This window comes from Saccopteryx bilineata, chromosome 4, assembly GCF_036850765.1.
Source record: "Saccopteryx bilineata isolate mSacBil1 chromosome 4, mSacBil1_pri_phased_curated, whole genome shotgun sequence".
Taxonomy (NCBI): domain Eukaryota; kingdom Metazoa; phylum Chordata; class Mammalia; order Chiroptera; family Emballonuridae; genus Saccopteryx; species Saccopteryx bilineata.
The window spans coordinates 44,975,178-44,994,918 of NC_089493.1; the positions used below are offsets into that span (position 1 = coordinate 44,975,178).

The 19,741-nt window shown below is 40.0% G+C and overlaps 1 protein-coding gene across 3 annotated transcripts in view; it reads left to right on the plus strand.

Annotated features, from left to right (window-relative positions):
* The first annotated feature begins 1,110 nt into the window (after positions 1–1,110).
* The window catches only part of DLGAP5 (DLG associated protein 5), a 45,350-nt gene continuing 26,719 nt past the window's right edge, over positions 1,111–19,741 (plus strand). Inside the window, exons 1-9 of one of the 3 annotated variants that reach the window (XM_066276629.1) lie at positions 1,111–1,234; positions 3,084–3,319; positions 4,473–4,619; positions 8,901–9,091; positions 12,523–12,585; positions 14,055–14,139; positions 14,231–14,353; positions 16,010–16,080; positions 18,104–18,363. In XM_066276629.1, the coding sequence (XP_066132726.1) occupies positions 3,085–3,319; positions 4,473–4,619; positions 8,901–9,091; positions 12,523–12,585; positions 14,055–14,139; positions 14,231–14,353; positions 16,010–16,080; positions 18,104–18,363 (1,175 nt within the window). In that variant the 5' untranslated portion in view covers positions 1,111–1,234; position 3,084. Of the gene's footprint in view, positions 1,235–3,083; positions 3,320–4,472; positions 4,620–7,582; positions 7,720–8,900; positions 9,092–12,522; positions 12,586–14,054; positions 14,140–14,230; positions 14,354–16,009; positions 16,081–18,103; positions 18,364–19,741 lie in introns of those variants that run through there. The other 2 variants (XM_066276630.1, XM_066276631.1) reach the window with 2 other exon arrangements.

Sequence of the window (19,741 nt, forward strand, 5' to 3'; positions counted from 1 at the left end):
GAAAACACTTCCTTTTCCATTCAGGGCTCCCAAAGCCACTGACTTATCCAAGTTGCCTAGGATCAAAGGTTTCTACCTCACCAGCCTTATTCACCTCTGTTCCCCATCTCCCTCTCTCTGCACAAACTGGCTTCTCCTTCAGCACTCTGCCATCTTAGCTGCTTCTCCTGGCCTCCTCCATGTGGCCTTTCTCTGCTCTCCTCTCTAATGTTAATCTCAGGAACCGAGAGAGAGCAGGCTCCCAGTCTGCCCCACTTCATAGTGTATAAATCAAAACCTTTAATCCAATATACAAACAAGAAAGTCTCTGATATAAAGTCACTTATCTGAGACATAATGGGATTCCTCATGAGAGTGCACCACCCCACATCAAAAAGAGTGGGAAAGGCTTAGTTCTAAAACCAAACCCCAGGCTACAAGGATCCTGCCTGCTCACAGCCTGCCCCCAACACACATTAATATAATCATGCCCATACCAAGCAAGAAGGGCAACTAATATGATCACCTGGGCAATGGGCCTACAAGTGGGCAGCACCATCTTTAACAAAGTGAACATAATATATTTTATCTGCCCAACACACTGTATTTAAATTTCACCTCAATAATAAAAAAATGGATGGGGGGAAAGAAAAACGGGCCATGTTGAAAAGTGACACTAATTGACATAAGTTAAAATTTGGTGTGGGACGCCTTTCTTTAACGTTAAATAGAAAAACATTTCAATAAGCTCTGCTGGATATGTAACTAAATATGGACATCTAAAAGTCCTGCAAACTGAGCGCTTTCTTTGTCTGAGGTCCTCTGTTCCTGCTCCGATAGACGCAGGACCACCCTGGGAGGTCCCGGGCGGGTGCAGGAACAAAGCGACCTCACCTGCCCAGGTTCCCGCCCCTTGTCGGACCGCAGAGACCCATTGCTCTGCTCTCGTCAATATCGCGGCAGGGACCCGCCCATTGATTTCTGTCACACCCATCTGAACTGTCCGTTCACCTTTCAATCAATTCAAATATCGCAAAGGCAAAAACCAATCGCAAGTCTCGTCGAAGGGAAGAGGCGGGCACGTTTCCCGGAAGTACTGGTTAAAATCTCTCCAATCAGAGGCTTGTTGTGGGAAGTTTGAATTTGGCTGAGGCTCGGGTGGTAGGCGTTCTTGCTTGAAAGGCGGCGGTGGTCTTCCAGACCGAAAGAATTCCTTTGCTTTTAGTTTGAAGTCTCACGCTAGAAGCTGTTTCAGGTAGGTGGGTGCTGGAGAGCTGGAGGGAGTGCGCTGGCCCGCTTCCTTCTAGAAGGTCTGGAAGGATCCGAGGACCAGCAGCTGTGAGCGGGACGCCGCTCGGGGGAGGGCTTACTAAGACCCTGTTACCGGAACTATCGGAAGCTGATGACACAGTCCTCCAGAAGATAAGTGTTTGTTGCCTTGATCTGTGTAGCAGTCAGCATTTCACTGATGGGGCGTAAGTGGCCTTTGGAGAGGATCGATACGTAGCATTCACGGCTCTGATACTACATTTAAGTAGCTCCTCCCAAATTCTGTGACAACTGTAAACGCCCGGGTTGAAAACCTGTAGGCAAGCAAGAATAAAGCATTCTAGACTTGAAAGCCGGAAGAAACTCAGATGTAAGTGAAGAGCCAGTTTGCCTAGCTAGGAACCCCCGCTACACCTTTTAGCTGTACTCACGTGGGCGGTTGATTTGCCTCGTTTGTAAATGGCCATAATACTTAACTGCCCGTCAGGGTTTAGGTGATAAATATGCCTTTAGTATTAGTGTTCTCTCTGTCTTCTGTGTATAGTGCTATGTTGTATTTCAAAATAAATAATACATGTTTTTTTTTCATTGTTTAGCAAATCAATATTTGTGGGAGGTGGCAAATCAAATGGGGGAGGGTTCTTCATGAAAAGCACAGTCCTTGGTCCCTTCCCCTGGACTCGTAAAGGAAAATTTATTAGCATCCAGGTCAGACAAATTCACATTTTTTATACTCTGTTGATTGCTTAAAAATCATATCACATTTTAATTTGTGCATTTCTTGTGCAGATTTTTCTTTTATTTGGAATTTTCCAGTGGACTTTCTCATTTGTTATTATTGAAGAATATAGTGTGCTTACAACTTTTTAAACTTCCTAATGGCAAACTCTACCTCTTTTCCCCCCTTTTCTTTTGCTGGCAAGAATTTTCTCTGGAAACGCAGTCCTTTTTCTCAAGTTTGGCAGTTGTTCCCTATACCAGATCCATAGGTAACCCTCTTAGGCTTTCCACTTTATTCTTTTCATCAGTTCGATCACGGTTTCTTAAAACCCATGACGTTGTCTTTTTTTTAATCTTTCTCTATTGTGTTGCTTGAATACGTTCTCAAAGGTCTTTCTATAAAAAGAGTATATGCCAAGTAAACTATATAATTTTTTTACATGACCGAAAGGAATTTTATTACACACTGATTTGATTACCCTTCTATGTGTCACCATGGTAATTATTCCAACCCTTCTTTTTCTTAATCTTATATATTCAATGCCTATTTGTCATCCTGACTTATCTAATAGGTATCTCTTGTGGTTTTTGTTTGTTTTGTTTTTTTGGCTTGAGAAAAATAGTCAAGTCGCCTGCATTCATCACCAGGGGAAGCTGAGAAATTATTCTGTATATTATTGACAGCAGCTTCCTGAGCTTCACTTTGTTGGTCTAGCAAGGTCCTATTTACAACCCCAGAATAGGCTGTAGTGTCTTATCTTTTGATAACCTCTTTCCCACTCTTTAGTGTCACATATTTATTACATCTTTGTATTTCAGTGTTTTATTTCTGAGGCTGGGACTGGAGGTGAGCTGGAATCTTAATTTTATTTATTTATTTATTATTGATTTGTGTGAGAGAAAGAGAGAGAGAGAAAAAAAAAACATCAGTTTTTTGTTCCACTTATTCATGCATTCATTGTTTGATTCTTGTATGTACCTGACCTGGGATCAAACGTGCACGCAGCCTTGGTGTATTGGGATGATGCTCTAACCAACTGGGCCTAGTATCTCAATTTTCTTAATAATAAAATGAAAATTCATGTAAGTTGGTCTGTCTCTCTTTTCCCTGACAGGATGTCTTCATCACATTTTGCCAGTCGACACAGAAAGGATTTTAGTACTGATATGATTAGAACTAAAATTGCTCATAGGAAATCATTATCTCAGAAAGAGCACCGACATAAAGAATATGAACGAAATAGACAGTTTGGTTTGAAAGATGTCAACATTCCAACCACAGAAGGTAGACTTCCTGAATTAGATGGGACAGCTCAAATGTTTGTTCCAGAAAAGGCCAGTGTCAAACCAAGTAAGTAAAGGTTTACTGTAATATTAAGTGCTTTGAAAAATAAAAAAAAGTTGGTTTAATAACAGGTTTAAAAAATCTTGACCAGAAGAATGGAGTTTTTTAATACCATTTTGAATAACTTAATGTTTTCTACTGTCTATTTAAGGCAAAGGCTAGGCTTAAGCTATTTTAGCATGGCTAGAGCCAGTCACATAAGGAGTATAACACCTTATTTTTTATATTGCCTTATAGGAATTCTTACTTCTGGAGTTTGGGTAAGATAAGTGTTGACAAGATAAATTAATAAGGGACATAAAAATCGAACTGATTGAAAAATCAATGAAGTAGGGATACTTTGCCAGTAAAAACATTTCTTAGAAGGGCAAGGAATCCTTCTTTGCAGTTTGCCAAAAGGGATAAAACCATCTGATACAGAAATGATCTTAGCAAAAAATAAAAATAATAAAAGTAGTGTCTTAGAACTCAAGGGATACTATAGAGAAGAAAGAGAACTGGGAAGTGGTTTTTGCATTTAACCAGGAATCACTAGGCTCCTATTTAGTTGTATCTGTATACTGTATAACAGGCATTAGGAGCCAGATTACAGTAAAATAAAGCAAGGATAAATGGTGAAGAAATGACAGAAAGAGAGAAAAGTCTTTTTAGATGTTTTATAGAGATAGAAATGAGATGTGAAGTTGTTCAGGTGTTCACTGCTTTAGTTTAGTCATTGTCCAGGATCGGTGTGGGTTGTGGCAGGTACAAGACATTCAACGTAATTGAGTTTCATTGAGTCTGTAAAAGAGGGGATTGGGCTAAAATATTTCTTTCAGATTTATTATTTTTGTGATTCTAAAGGAAAGTGAGAAAAAATTGGATAAACGTGTTGTAGGTTTCGTTTTTGTTTTTGAGATGAGGTGATCAGTGTGTTTGAAGGTCAAAGGAAACGGGTTGGTTGTTGGGGAGAGTAGAGAATGGCATCTCTTATGAGGTAGAAGGAAATAAAAACTGGGCCATAAAATAATATTTATTTAAAATGACTTTTCAAGGAAGAGCCAGACATTTTTGCCTGAGAAGATGTGATGTTACTGCTTCTCCTTGCTGGTTGGCTCCTTGCTTCTACTCTTTTATTTTTATTTTTGAATTTTTATTTATTCATTTTTTTTTTTTTTAGAAAGGAGAGGGAGAGACAGAGAGAGAGAAGGGGGGGAGGAGCTGGAAGCACCAACTCCCATATGTGCCTTGACCAGGCAAGCCCAGGGTTTCGAACCAGCAACCTCAGCATTTCCAGGTCGACGCTTTATCCACTGCGCCACCACAGGTCAGGCTCCTTGCTTCTACTCTTTTTTTTTTTCTTTTTTTTTTTCTGAAGCTGGAAATGGGGAGAGACAGTCAGACAGACTCCTGCATTAGCCCGACCGGGATCCACCTGGCCCACCAGGGGGCATGCTCTGCCCCTCCGGGGCGTCGCTCTGCTTCGACCAAAGCCACTCTAGCACCTGGGGCAGAGGCCAAGGAGCCATCCCCAGCGCCTTGGCCATCTTTGCTCCAATGGAGCCTTGGCTGCGGGAGGGGAAGAGAGAGATAGAGAGGAAGGAGGGGGGGGGGTGGAGAAGCAAATGGGTGCTTCTCCTATGTGCCCTGGCCGGAAATCGAACCTGGGTCCCCTGCACGCCAGACCGACGCTCTACCGCTGAGCCAACTGGCCAGGGCCTTGCTTCTACTCTTGCCCTCTCAGATATTCCAGTTCTTGACCAGAATTTCTCAAATGGAAGTTTAGCCATGTTAATACACTATTAAAATATCTTTTGTTTATTTGCCATTTGCAAAGGTCTAGGGGTAGGAGTGGGCCTGGTGTGTTAAGGGGGGCTAGCTCTGGTAGAGCCCTAAGGGCCATCATTATAAGGACATTGGCTTTTACTCTGAATGAAATGAGACGACACCATTAATGCATTAATGGAAATGTAGGTAATCTGATTCATGTTTTCAAAGTGCAGTATCACTTTGGTTGTTGTGTTAAGAATAGGTTGCAGGTGACAAGCATGGCCTCAGGGAGACCAGTTAGGAGACTACTGCAATAGTTTAATTATTATAATAGCTGATAGTTGATCAGAGTGGTAGCAGCAGAGATAGCTGGTTGCATTCTGGATATATTTTGAAGTTTGAACCAATAGGATTTCCTAATGGAGTGGATGCGGGTTGATAAAGAAGAGTCAGGATGATTCCAAGGTTTTTGGCTTGAGCAGCTGAAAATATGGAGTGGCCATTTACTAAATTGTAAAAGACTGAGCAAGGAACAGTTTTGAGGGGTGGGGGATGGTAAGATTAAGAGTTCAGTTTTGGGTGTGTTAAACTTGAGATGGCTATGGAAGAAGAGTTGTTCAAAGGTAGTTGGAAATACAAGATGAATTCAGAGGAGAATTCTGAGCTGGAGATATAAATTCTGGAGTTGTCAACACCAACTTATACATGGTGTTTGAAACTATAAGACTGGATATGACTATCTAGAGTTTTGGTGTGGAAAAAGGAGAGAAGAGAAGTGAACACTCCCAATATTTGGAGGTGATGACAAGTGGGGAAACTAGCAAAGAACTGAGGAGCAATGCAAGTAGAGTTCAGCCGGAAGAGTATGGTTATCTTTAGAAAACAAATGAAACAAGCATGTCAAAGAGGAAAGCTTGATTAATTGTGTCAGTGCTTCTTGTTAGGCCAAGTAATATTAGAAGTGAGAATTTGAACTTTATCGTGGTGGTCACTAGTGGAGTGGAGTTCAGGAAGTGAAAGCCAGATTGGTATTTGATAGTTTGATCTGATGACAGGAAACGTGAAGCTGGGTCTTTAGTGAAGAGGAAGAAATAGTGGGAAGCAGCAATGAGACCTCCTCTCCTTAGGCCTGGTGATATTACCAGCGTGGGAGAAAAAGATAGTCAAACACTTGCGAGGACAAGAAGGATCTTCAGGAGAGAGCCAGGTTTCAGTCAGATCAGATGGAGGGGACAATCACAGAAGTTGAGGATACGGGGGTTTATTAATGATTGACAACGTCATCATCTGAGCTTTTTAGTACGTTTTGTTCTCTGTCTAGATTATCTTTTTAAAACAACTTTCTTGAGGTATAATTTACATACCATAAAATTCACCCATTTAAATATATGCTCTTTTTTTTAAAGTAAATTTCCTGAATTATGCAACTATAGCCCTGGATTGTTGTTTTTGTGTGTGTGAATGACCCCTTGCTCGAGCCAGCGACCTTGGGCTCAAGCTGGCAAGCCTTGTTCAAACCAGATGAGTCCACGCTCAAGCTGGAGACCTCAGGGTTTCAAACCTGGGTCTCCATGTCCCAGTCCGACGCTCTGTCCACTGCACCACCACCTGCTCAGGCCCCTGGATTGTTTTTAACTCCTTTATGCCAGAGGTTGAAATTTTTGAAATTTAGTGTTTCAAAAATTTTCTGAAAATTCACATCACTTCTTTTTTGTGTGTTGACAGAGAGATAGAAGGATGGATAGGGGCAATCAGAAAGGAAAGGGGAGAGATAAGAAGCATTAATTCTTTGTTGTGGCACCTTAGTTGTTCATTGATTGCTTTCTCTTATGTGCCTTGACTGGGGTGAGGGGGCAGAGCTACTACAGAGCAAGTGACCCCTTGCTCAAGCCAGTGATCTTGGGCTTTAAGCCATCAACCTTTGGGCTCAAGCCAGCGACCCTGCACTCAAGCTGAATGAACCAGCACTCTAGCCGGTGACCTCAGGGTTTTGAACCTGGGTCCTTCTTCCCAGTCCGATGCTCTATCCACTGCGCCCCTGCCTGGTCAAGCTCACATCACTTTTCGATAGGCTCCCAGCACACCAGTATCTGTAGCAGTGACTAACTGCACCACATAATAACATGTACCCTCCCGAGGCTGTCGTGTGAAAAATCAGAACTCCGTGATGACCTTGAGCAGCAGGATATAAATAACTTCCACATCACTACCATTCCAATAACAGAACACGAGGCATACATGGGTTAATCGTTACCCAGTGGGCTAACGTGCACCCATTCTTCAGAACCCTTCTCAGGTACTGTAGTTTCTCTTCTGAGAAACCTGTTCTGATCTCCCCAGACAGGTTTGTGCTGACTCCACTGTGTGTATTCTACTATTTATTCCATGCTAACCCTAACTGAAACTTACACTCCCCACAATACTGTGAGTCCTCAAGAACAGAAATTCTCTTACTTATTCTTTCTTTTTTTTAAAGATGTGATTTATTGATTTTAGAGAGAGGAGAGAGAGAATAGGAGAGGGAGAGAGAAAAGGGAGTTCAGGAGCAGGAAGCATCAACTCGTAGTAGTTGCTTCTATGTGCCCTGACCAAGCCTGGTCTTGGAGCTGGCGACTGCAGTGTTCCAGGTCCACACCTGATTCACTGCACCACCACTGGTAAGGCTCTCGTCCTTATTCTTACTGCCTAAAAATGTCTGCCAGATAGTAGCTGCTCATATTTTTCCAAACCAGTTTAATTAATAGGTGGGAGCTACAGAAACTGACAAGTACCTTTTATATCAAAAGAAAAATGTATTTAGTTACCCCAAAACCTAATAGGTTAAAACAACAAAAAACATTTATTATTTCACATAGTTTCTTTGGGTCAGGAATTTAGGTGTGGCTGAGACTGGAGGATCTGCTTCTAAGATAACTCACCTGACTGGCAAGTTGATGCTAGTTTTTGGCAGGCAGCCTTAGTTCTTAGTCATGTAGACACCTGCATAGGGCCACCTGACTCTTTCAGCCTCCACAGGGCCACTGGCTTCCCTCAGAGCAAGTGATCCAAGTGAGAGCTAGGCAAAAGTAGGACTGTCTTTAAAAAAAAAAAAAGAAGTAGGACTGTCTTTTGTGATCTTAGTCTTGGAAGTCACACTGCATTTCCACAGTACTGGTTTGGTTACATGGGTCAGCCCTATTCAGTGAGGGAGCAGACAACACAAGGGCGTGACTACAGATGGTAAGGTGAGACAGTCTGTGCAGACTGTCATAGAGTTTAGTGTTTTGGGGGGGGGGTTGTTTGTTTTTGTTGTTTTCTGAGACAGAGTCAGAGAGAGGGACAGACAGACAGGAAGGGAGAGAGATGAGAAACATCAATTCATAGTTGCAGCACCTTAGTTGTTCATTGATTGCTTTCTCACATGTGCCCCCTTGAGCCAGCAACCTTGGGTCCAAGCTGGTGAGCTTTTGCTCAAACCAGATGAGCCCGTGCTCAAGCTGGCAACCTCGGGGTCTCGAACCTGGGTCCTCGGCATCCCAGTCCGACGCTCTATCCACTGCGCCACCGCCTGGTCAGGCATCATAGAATTTAATTAACTGAAAAGGGCAATAATACATGTTTAGTACTTAGCAAACAGTTAATAAATATTTGAACAAGTGAAGGCAAAAGGAATAGAAATTTTAAAAGAATAAGGGTTGAAATAAATTGTGGTTGGAATGCTAGGAAATTAGCAAGAAGTTTCTCAACACATTTCTTAGTAGCTGTTTGAAGTGAGATAAAATAATTTTTTAGACATTTGCATAGCTTTCCATCTGAAATGTTTTATATGATGCTGTGTGTGTTTGTTTTTCCTGCTTAGAGTCAGTGAAAACTCATCTATGTGATCAACGAAAACAAATGCTCCAGAAATACAAAGAAGAAAAGCAACTTCAAAAATTGAAAGAGCAGAGAGAGAAAGCTACACGAGTGTTTAAAGTGGGTCTTTATAGACATGAAATGCCTTCATTTCTTCTTTCACACCAGAATACTATGAAAGCTGAGCCAATAAAGGTAAATTTAGTAGCCTAACTAGATATAGAAGAATAGTGCCTTTTTCTTTAAGAGATTACACTTGATTTTAGCCAAAAGGCTGAGAAACAATTCTTCTAAGAGATTAAATGACTAAAATTACCAGTTCCCCTTAGTCCCTTTATTTACTTAACTAAAGGCAATCAATAGTAGCTTAGAAGGTGAAAATCAGGCCTCTCAATGTAACTACAGGTGTATTGAGATAGGATAAAACTAGGAAAGCAAGTAGTCAGGCTGAACAGTAAATTCTTTGACAAAGGACTTGGCATTTATCCTGTGGGACATGTCAGAGAATCAAGGGACGCTTTTTAAATGTAGCATTATCAAATTAATAATGCAGGAAGATTACCCTGGCATGGAGATTACAGTCTGGAAAGGAAAATATTTATGGATAAGAAGACCAATTTTAATACTATTGTGAAAATAAGTGAGACAAGATTAGTGAACTGGGCAGTTTGTTTAAAAGGAAGAAATAGGTGAAAGATACCTTTAGAGACAAGTTTATAGATGCCTAAGTAGATAGTGAGGGGTAAAGAAAAACTTAAGAATCCGAGATAAGATGATTCTGATTATATTAGTTTGGAAAATGGTATAAATTCTGCTGCTTAAAAATGAGGAAAGCAAGCCTGACCAGGCGGTAGTGCAGTGGACTAGGATGCGGAGGACCTAGGTTCGAGACCCCGAGGTCGCCAGCTTGAGTGTGGACTCATCTGGTTTAAGCAAGACTTGCCAGCTTGAGCCCAAGGTCGCTGGCTTGAGCAAGGGGTCACTCAGTCTGCTGTAACCCCCTGGTCAAGGTACATATGAGAAAGCAATCAATGAACAACTAAGGAGCCGCAACAAAGAATTGATGCTTCTCATCTCTCTCCCTTCCTGTCTCTGTTTCTCTCTCTGTCTCTCTAAGAAAAAAAAGAGGAAGGCAAAAAAAGCATGATTAAGTGGGTACATTTTAGTACCCCACCACCCCCTTTTTAAACCAGTTTGGCCATCTAGATAACAAGCAGTGGTATAAAATGTGGAGATACATGCTAAGGTATGGATTTAGGATATGATATTGGGAGTATGGATGGGTGTTTTCGCTATAAGACTAAATGAGACCATTCCAGTAAGGATATATGAAATTAGGAAAGAGTGAGGTATAAAGAACACCAGCAGGGCAGCCAGTGATAGGCTGAGGACTGGCCGAGTGGCAGGGGAACTGAAATGGAAGACAGAGCTGAAGAAAGGTGATCTAAAGAATGGTCAATGAGTCAAGAAAGATGAAGTTTGAACAGAGGAAGTTTGGTTTGTAAATTAGTCACTGGAGATTTGCTATTTTAAAGTATGTATAAAAGATCTCATTTTAAATAATGTGTTTAAAAGATGTTGACTATATACTCATTCCAGATTTAAATAAGAATTGAGTAACATAAAGGCCCAATATATTGCCTGGTTTTCTTTGCTTCATAAATCTCATTGATTGATTTAACAGATTTTTCTTTATTCTGTGTGTTACCTTAGGATAATATATAAGATACCAATGTGGAAAGATAGATAATAGATAAATAAATATTCTATGTACAGTGTGTCCGTAAAGTCATGGTGCACTTTTGACCGGTCACAGGAACGCAACAAAAGACGATAGAAATGTGAAATCTGCACCAAATAAAAAGAAAACTCCCAGTTTTATACCTATTCAGTGCAGTTTGATGTGGGCTCATGCACAGATTTTTTAGGGCTCCTTAGGTAGCTATCCTGTATAGCCTCTACAGACTCGTCACTGACTGATGGCCTACCAGAACGGGGTTTCTCCACCAAAATGCCATTTCCTTCAACTGCTTATCCCACCGAGTAATGTTATTCCTATGTGGTGGCGCTTTGTTATAAACGCGCCGATATTCACGTTGCACTTTGGTCACGGATTTGAATTTAGCGAGCCACAGAACACAGTGAACTTTCCTCTGTACCATCCACATCTCAACTGGCATGGCTGTGGGCTGCTCCACTGTATACACGGTGTTACATCATCATCTGCGCATGCGCACATGCTGCCACATCATCCTACAGAAACTGGGAGGGTTTTCCTTTTATTTGGTGCAGATTTCACATTTCTATCATCTTTTGTTGCTTTCCTGTGACCAGTCAAAAGTGCACCGTGACTTTACGGACACACTGTATATTAGAAGAGGTAAAGATTGTTTATATTTGGAAGAACATCAAAGAAGACCACTTAGAAGGAATTAGATTTAACGTTTTTTCAAGAGTATGTAAGGTACCAATCATTGGTCTAAACCAGTGGTAGTCAACCTGGTCCCTACCACCCACTAGTGGACGTTCCAGCTTTCATGGTGGGTGGTAGCGGAGCAACCAAAGTATAAATAAAAAGATATAGTTAATTATAGTAAGTTGTTTTATAAAGATTTATTCTGCCAAACTTAGTGAAAATCTGACATAAAGTACTTGGGAAGTAATTATTATTATATGTTTTAACTTGCTGTAACTCTACTTTATAAAATTTTTGAAGTAAAGTTACTTCCCTACTTTATAAATCACCATTACTGTGGAACCGGTGGGCGGTTAGAAAATTTTACTACTAACATACAAAAGTGGGCGGTAGGTATAAAAAGATTGACTACTTTTTATAGTAAAACTGTAAAAAGTAAACTGTCTAAACTGGTTTAAACTGTAAACAACTATTTACAAAGCATTATATGTAGGAGGAGAAAAAGGCACATCATTGTGTTAAATAAAAAGATTCACCAATAATTGTTTTATATTTTACTTAGACAATAGCCATTGCTGAATTTTGCTCACTTGATGCACTTTAGCGAAAAACCTAATTTTTTTAGCATAGGTTTCAGTGAGATTTGGTAAATAAAATGGCTTCTCATCTGAAGAGAAGTATAATTATGTTTCTTAAGGAATTTTACAGAGTTGGTAAATACCTGACCACTCTCAATCCTTTTCTTGCTTGATCTTTTTCATATTTTGCTATTGGGTCTCCTTTTTCTTACTGCCAGTGGACAAGTGCATAAGCATGAGATTTGAAAGCAAATTGTCAAAGCTAGGAAAATAAGCTGTGCAGTGTCTTCATAAATAAAGAAGAAGAGATTCTAAAACTCTAGTCTGTTAATCTAGCCCCTTCTAAATATGCCCAGCTACTCATATTACTGAGGACTCCTACTACCTGGAAAATATGGCTTAAATTTATTCTCTTTCACTGAGAAATATGAATGTTTTGAAGCTATTAATTTAAAGATAATTTAAATCAAGCTAGAACCAGAAAAAATAGTAATTTAAGTTAGCAAGTATCTTTTTGCCAAAAAAAAATACAAATAAAGTTTAACTTTAAAGTGGGAAGTTTATTTTATGAGAAATGCAGGTAAATTTTGCAAGTTAATTTTTTAAAAAAGGTATCTTTTGACTGTTTTAAGGCTGTTCCATCTTTTGTACGGATGACAAGATCGAAGGCCAAAGACCAAATGAAGCCGACTAAGGTATAGTTGATAGTAGATAATTGTTACTAAAATGACTAATTGTTCTATATTTTCTCAGAATAAGTACATTTATTTTTAATCTATCAGCTTTAAGTATAGTGATTATTTTACTAGAGTTAATAGTGCCAAAATCACTGTGATTAGTATGATGAGATTGAGCAGTTTGGCCTAAATGCTAAGAAACTATTAATTTCAAATAGTCTTTACCCAGACAGACACCCCTTATGAGATTTATACTTAACTTTGTCTTTGTGACATAGTCTTTTGTTTGTTAGTTTATTGATCTATTATGCATTCTATGTCACCATAGAATGCAGACAGGAGTATAAAGTAATAGGGTGGGTATTATAAATTATGGGTTATATGTTATAAAATATGTTCTTAATCACTATTACAGATAAAGTTAGTAGGAGGATTACTTAAATAAACTAAACTAGGCAAAGGGTAAGTAGTATGCCTGTTTGTCAGGTGAGAAAGTTTCAGGTATCCAAAAAATTTGAGTCTCTACCATGTTCCTCTAGAATATAATAGAGAACAAAATAATTCCCTTTTTTTCACCTGAGATAGGCAATAAAAAATAAATATATATTATGTCAGATGGTGATAAGTATCATGGAAGAGATTAAAAAAAAAAAAAGAAAGGAGATGGGGAGTATTGAAATAGATGGAATTTTGATTGGGCCTCACTGAGGTGGTACATTTTGAATGGTTTTTTTTTTGTTTGTTTGTTTGTTTTGTATTTTTCTGAAGCTGGAAATGGGGAGGCAGTCATACTCCTGCATGCGCCCGACCAGGATCGACCCGGCATGCCCACCAGGGGGCGATGCTCTGCCCATCTGGGGCGTCGCTCTATTGCAACCAGAGCCATTCCAACGTCTGAGGCAGAGGCCATAGAGCTATCCTCAGCGCCCGGGCCAACCTTGCTCCAGTGGAGCCTTGGCTGTGGGAGGGGAAGAGAGAGACAGAAAGGAAGGAGAGGGGGAGGGGTGGAGAAGCAGATGGGCGCTTCTCCTGTGTGCCCTGGCCGGGAATCAAACCCGGGACTCCTGCACGCCAGGCTGACATTCTACCACTGAGCCCACCGGCCAGGGCTTGAATGGTCTTTAAGGAAATAGAAGAGTGAACTAAGGCAAAGAGTTTTCTATTCAAGAGAAGAATTTTCTAGACAACTCAAAAGTCTTGAAGTGAAAACATGCCTGGTATGTTTAAGGACTCTCAGATGCTTCTGTTCAGCTCTTTTTAATAGCTTTGGTTATAGTATTTTCTAAATTCTAGGATTCTAAAAAAATTTGTAAGAAAATTTATATAATGAAAACCTTGTTTCTTTATTGGATTTTATTTGGGATAGTGGGTTTTTTGCCGGGTTATTTACAATGGTCAGATTTCAGATGAGTGGTCAATTTACAGATTAGAAGTGTGGTTTGCTTCCTTACCTAATTAAATCACATAGCACCTAATCTTTTAAATAGATTGATAATGGGAATGATATTCGAGCATATCAACCTGGTCAAAGACAAGCTTCTGAAAAGAAAATGTTGGACAAAGAGAAAAAAGGTAGGAATATTAGCAGTTATAAACTCTTATGTTTCCAGAACAGTAGTTTAATAATTTAAAAAAGCATTTGATTTGAATGTTTTTTCTACAGCTGAACAACCTGAAATGACCAATTCAGTAAGAATGACTCGAGCAGCGACTCGAGCAGCAAAGCAGATTGAGAGAGCAGTCTTATCGACTACAACGAAAAAGCCTGGGACAAGAGCTACTCCTGGTAAGAAGTTTTCTTGATCAATGACTGAACTAGAATGTTTTGGTCCATGAGGTTTTCATCATGTACTCCCTTGAGTAAAAGCAGAGGAAAGGGGGGATTCCAGTTTCCTAAAGATAGATTCTGTGCCCTGACATCCGATTAGCGGTGGGCGCTCAAAACATTGGGGTACCTGAATTGAAGTAAGCAGTGCTTCAAAGTGAAAAATTAATAGCCCCAATACATTACAGTCCATCCATTTGGAATGCAGTGTAACCATTTAAGAACAATGTGAACAAACACTTAATGACATGGTTCATGATACATTAAGTGGGAAAGAAAAACAGGTCAAAGCCTGAACAATGTGAACACAGTTCTAAAATATGTATGCGAATATGTGAATGTAGGAAAAAATTGGAAAATGTACCCTGAAGTGTCAACAGGAATTATTATTGAGTAATGTAATCTTGGGTAATTTTTATTGTTTTTGTGCTTTTCTTTATTTTTGTAATTTTTTATAATATATATTTGATATTCATAGGCAAAAGGTAAAGTACTTTAATGCCTTTCTTTTTTGAAAACATCACCTATACTTGGTAGGAAATTTTTTTTTTTTTTTTTTTTTTTTTTTTTTTTACAGAGGCAGAGATAGACAGGGACAGACAGACAGGAACAGAGAGAGATGAGAAGCATCAATCATCAGTTTCTCGTTGTGCGTTGCGACTTCTTAGTTGTTCATTGATTGCTTTCTCACATGTGCCTTGACCGTGGGCCTTCAGCAGACCGAGTAACCCCTTGCTGGAGCCAGCGACCTTGGGTCTAAGCTGGCGAGCTCTTTGCTCAAGCCAGATGAGCCCGCGCGGGACCTCGGAGTCTCGAACCTGGGTACTTCCGCATCCCAGTCCGACGCTCTATCCACTGCGCCACCGCCTGGTCAGGCTGGTAGGAAATTTAATCTGTTTTTATTTTATTTAAATTTTTTACTTTTATTTATTTATTTATTTATTTGTATTTTTCTGAAGCAGGAAACGGGGAGAGACAGTCAGACAGACTCCCGCATGCGCCCGACTGGGATCCACCCGGCACGCCCACCAGGGGGCAACGCTCTGCCCACCAGGGGGCGATGCTCTGCCCCTCCGGGGCGCCGCTCTTTTGCGACCAGAGCCACTCCAGCACCTGGGGCAGAGGCCAAGGAGCCATCCCCAGCGCCCGGGTCATCCTTGCTCCAATGGAGCCTCGGCTGCGGGAGGGGAAGAGAGAGACAGAGAGGAAGGAGAGGGGGAGGTATGCAGAAGCAGATGGGCGCTTCTCCTGTGTGCCCTGGCCAGAAATCGAACCCGGGACCTCTGCATGCCAGGCTGACGCTCTGCCACTGAGCCAACCGGCCAGGGCCAAATTTTTTACTTTTATTGACTTTAGAAAGAATAGAAGGCAGAGAGAGAAACACTGATCTGTTGTTCCACTCATCTGTGCACTCATTCACTGGTTCTTGTATGTGCTCTGACTGGGTATCAAACCTGCAACTTTGGCATAGGGCTTATCTTATTTTATAAGACTTTTAATCATAAAATTCTTTTAAGACATACGTTCCTATTGTTGTGGGGTTTTTTTTTCCTTTCCTAAAGAACTTAGTGCAGCATTTTCTGTCTAGTCAAAATGGATGACTTATTTTTATTTTAGATAATGAAGCAGAAAAAAAGGCAACAAATCAAGGAAGACCTGCCAAAAATGCAGAAACTAAACCTGACAAGGTAGTGTATAAACATCTGCCATTTCTAGGTACTTTGGAGATCTTATGGTAACTTTCCACAAGCTGAAATTATACCCATACAGAACGAACTGCTCAGGGGGTTAGTCTGCATGTGTGTTAGAAACTCTTGAATCTTAAAGTATAAGAGGATTTAGTGTTGTTTTTCAGGTATTTTAACTCAGAGCTTTATAGGTAGAGAAAACAATTTGTTTAACAGGAGATAGAAAAAATAATAAAAACACAGCTGCCAGAAATCTTCTGATGAGAATTAGCTTTGATGGGGCCTGGTAAAATGCATTGACTTTGGATTTAATTAGGCCTGAGTACTGTCTCTGTTTCCAACTAGTTACATCACCTTGGACAAGTTATGAGTTTGTTTTTTCATCTCTAACATGTAATACCAACATAGACTAGTATTAAGAGTTAAATAACTTTGCCTGACCTGAGGTTGCGCAGTGTATAAAGCACTGACCTGGAACGCTGAGGCTGCCAGTTCAAAACCCTGGACTTGCCTGGTCAAAGCACATAAGAGAAGCAACCAAGAGTTGGTATTTCCTGCTCCTCCACTCCTTACCTTTCTCTCTCTTTCCATTTTCTCTCTAAAATCAATAAATAAAATCTTAAAAAAAAAAAAAAAGAATTAACCATTTCTGGTAACATCTATCATCGGGCCTAGTAGAGTCTTCAAAAAAGAGCCACCGCTTTGAAGACTCAACCCAAGCCCTTGATTTATGATCCATGCTACAGTTGCAAACCTTATAAAGAAAAAGTTATGCCTAAGTATAAGAAACCTGACTAGATTCTTGCTGAAAATGGAATGGATCCTCGGGGCAGTGTAGCGTGAATCTTCACAGACCTGCAGCTGTCCATCAGAGCGCCTCCCTTGAGATTGATTTTCTTCTTATGGTTTATCACTATTTTTTTTTAATTAAATTTATTGAAACAACATTGGTTAATGAGATTATATGGGGTAGGGCAAAAGTAGGTTCACAGTTGTTCATTTGGAAAATAATACAATAATTATTAAATAACAATACAAGAATAAACTTTCATATACTCCTAACTGTAAACCTATTTTTGCCAACCCCTGAATAGGTTTCAAGGGTACATTTCTATGACATGTGATCTGTATGTCACTCGTTTTTACTTTCATTCTCATTCTGGCCTCAGAGACAGTGTTACCCTTAAACTTTTGTCCAGGTTGAAATAATCTGGTTTCAATTCATATCGCATTAAAAATCAGAAACATAGAAACCTCTAAAAATTATGTTTAAATGGATGAATGAAATAGGTGAGGCTGGTGAAAGGTACTAACTTCCAGTTATAAACTAAGTAAGCCCTAGGAATGTAATGTACAGCATGGTGACTATAGTTAACCATACTACCTTATATATTTGAAAGTTATAGAATAGATCTTAAAAGTTCTCATCATAAGAAAAAAAAATTATGATTGTGTGCAGATTGTTTTATAATATACACACATATCGAGTCATGCTGTACATTAGTTTAATTTAGATGCTAATTATATCAGTAAAAAAAACTCAAGTAACAATTAAAATGACTTGATAAAAGAAAATATGCTTTACATTTTATATGGTTAATCTTACGGTGTCATAGTGAAAAAATATTTTTGCTCATGTGATAAAGGATTTTGGTCCTTGACAATAGTAGTCACCCAGTAAATTTTGGATTTATGATTCTCAAACCATTTTAATTATCAACATGATTTAAGTAAAAAGATGTGTGTTTGTTAGATGAGAAAACTTTTACACCTGAGTTTTCATCTATTTTAATTTGTTGTAATACCTAAAACCTATTACTTAATTCTTTTAACAAGGATTGGTTCTCTCCTTCTGGATCATAGCAATGGTTTGGTATAGCTGTTCTGATTCCATTTACTCCTGTCTCTGAGATTATGCACATGGCACATACATCTCAACTTGAACATTTTCAGGCCTATGAAAATTGGTCAAATATATCCCCAGAAGAGAAATTCTCACTCTATTTTGCTTATTCACATCTAGGTAATTTCTTTTCAAGTTGATAAGGAAAATAATTTGGATTTGCAAACCAGTGCAACAAATGGTGGAGTCTTACCAAAAATTGAAAATTTGCCTAAGACAAATTCTGCAAAAACTAAAGGAAAGAATTCCTTCGCACCTAAAGATTTTACGTTTCAGCCACTAGAAGGTCTGAAGATCTATCAAGTTACACCCATGACTCCCAGAAGTGCCAATGCTTTCTTGACACCCAGCTACACCTGGACTTCTATGAAAAGAGAAGTGTAAGAGTGTAATATGAATAATGAATTCCTTGCTAAGATGGATAACAAATGCTTTTCTTTGCTTTGTCCTGTGCTTGTTAAATTTATTAGTTAGTAAATGATGTTAATTATGAATCATTGACATTTGGGGGGTTTTTTGGGTTGGTTTTTTTTTTGTATTTTTCCAAAGTGAGAAGGGGGGGCAGACAGACTCCCACCAGGATCCACCCTGGCATGCCCACCAGGGGGTGATGCTCTGCCCCTCTGGGGTGTTGCTCTACTGCAATCAGAGCCTTACTAGCGCCTGAGGCAGAGGCCATGGAGCCGTCCTCAGTGCTTGGGACAACTTTGTTCCAATGGAGCCTTGGCTGCAGGAGGGGAAGAGAGAGATAGAGAGGGGGAGGGTGGAGAAGCGGATGGGCGCTTCTGTGTGCCCTGACCGGAAATCAAACCTGGGACTTCCACATTCTGGGCTGACCTCTACCAATGAGCCAACCAGCCAGGGCCAAAATTTGAACTTTAAAAAAAAAATCTTCAAAAGGCTATAATAATGCAGTTACATATTATTTATTTTATTTTTATTTTTTTAAGTGACAGGAGGGAAGATAGAGAGATAGACTCATGCATGCACCCTGATTGGGACACACCTGGCAACCCCTGTCTGAGGCCGATGCTCAAATCAACCGAGCTATCCTTAGCACCTAGGGCTGATGTTTGAACCAATTGCGCCACTGGATGCAAGAGGGGAAAAGGGAGAGAATGGGGAGGGGAGGGAGGGGAAGAGAAGCAGATGGTCCCTTCTCTTGTGTGCCTTGACTGGGGATTGAACCTCGGATGTCCACATGCCGGGCTGACAGTATCCACTGAGCCAGCTCTCCAGGGTGAAAGGCTACAATAATGTATTTGACATCTTTGCTATTTCGCATGTGTTATTATCATTATTTTTATGGTATAATTTGTGGGGGGTTTTGCTTTTAATGAGTGACTTTACTATAAAACTTAGAAATAAAGTTTTAGAAAGAAGAAATTGCTATAGTACTGTAATCCAGACATAGTTTGGGTATTTGGGTTGTTTTTTTCCCCTGAGTATTACTTTAGAAAAACTATCTCTAAAGACAAAAATTACTAACTTAAAGTGTGTATGGGGAGGTTTGAAAGAAAATTAGTTGGCGTCTTTTAAAAGAAAGAACAAGGTTGTTTTGCTAAGATTGGCTGGTAACGGCCCTGGCCAGTTGGCTCAGCAGTAGAGCATCGGCCTGGCATGCGGGGAACCTGGGTTCAATTCCCGGCCAGGGCACATAGGAGAAGCACCCATTTGCTTCTCCACCCCCCCCCCCTCCTTCCTCTCTGTCTCTCTCTTCCCCTCCCGCAGCCAAGGCTCCATTGGAGCAAGGATGGA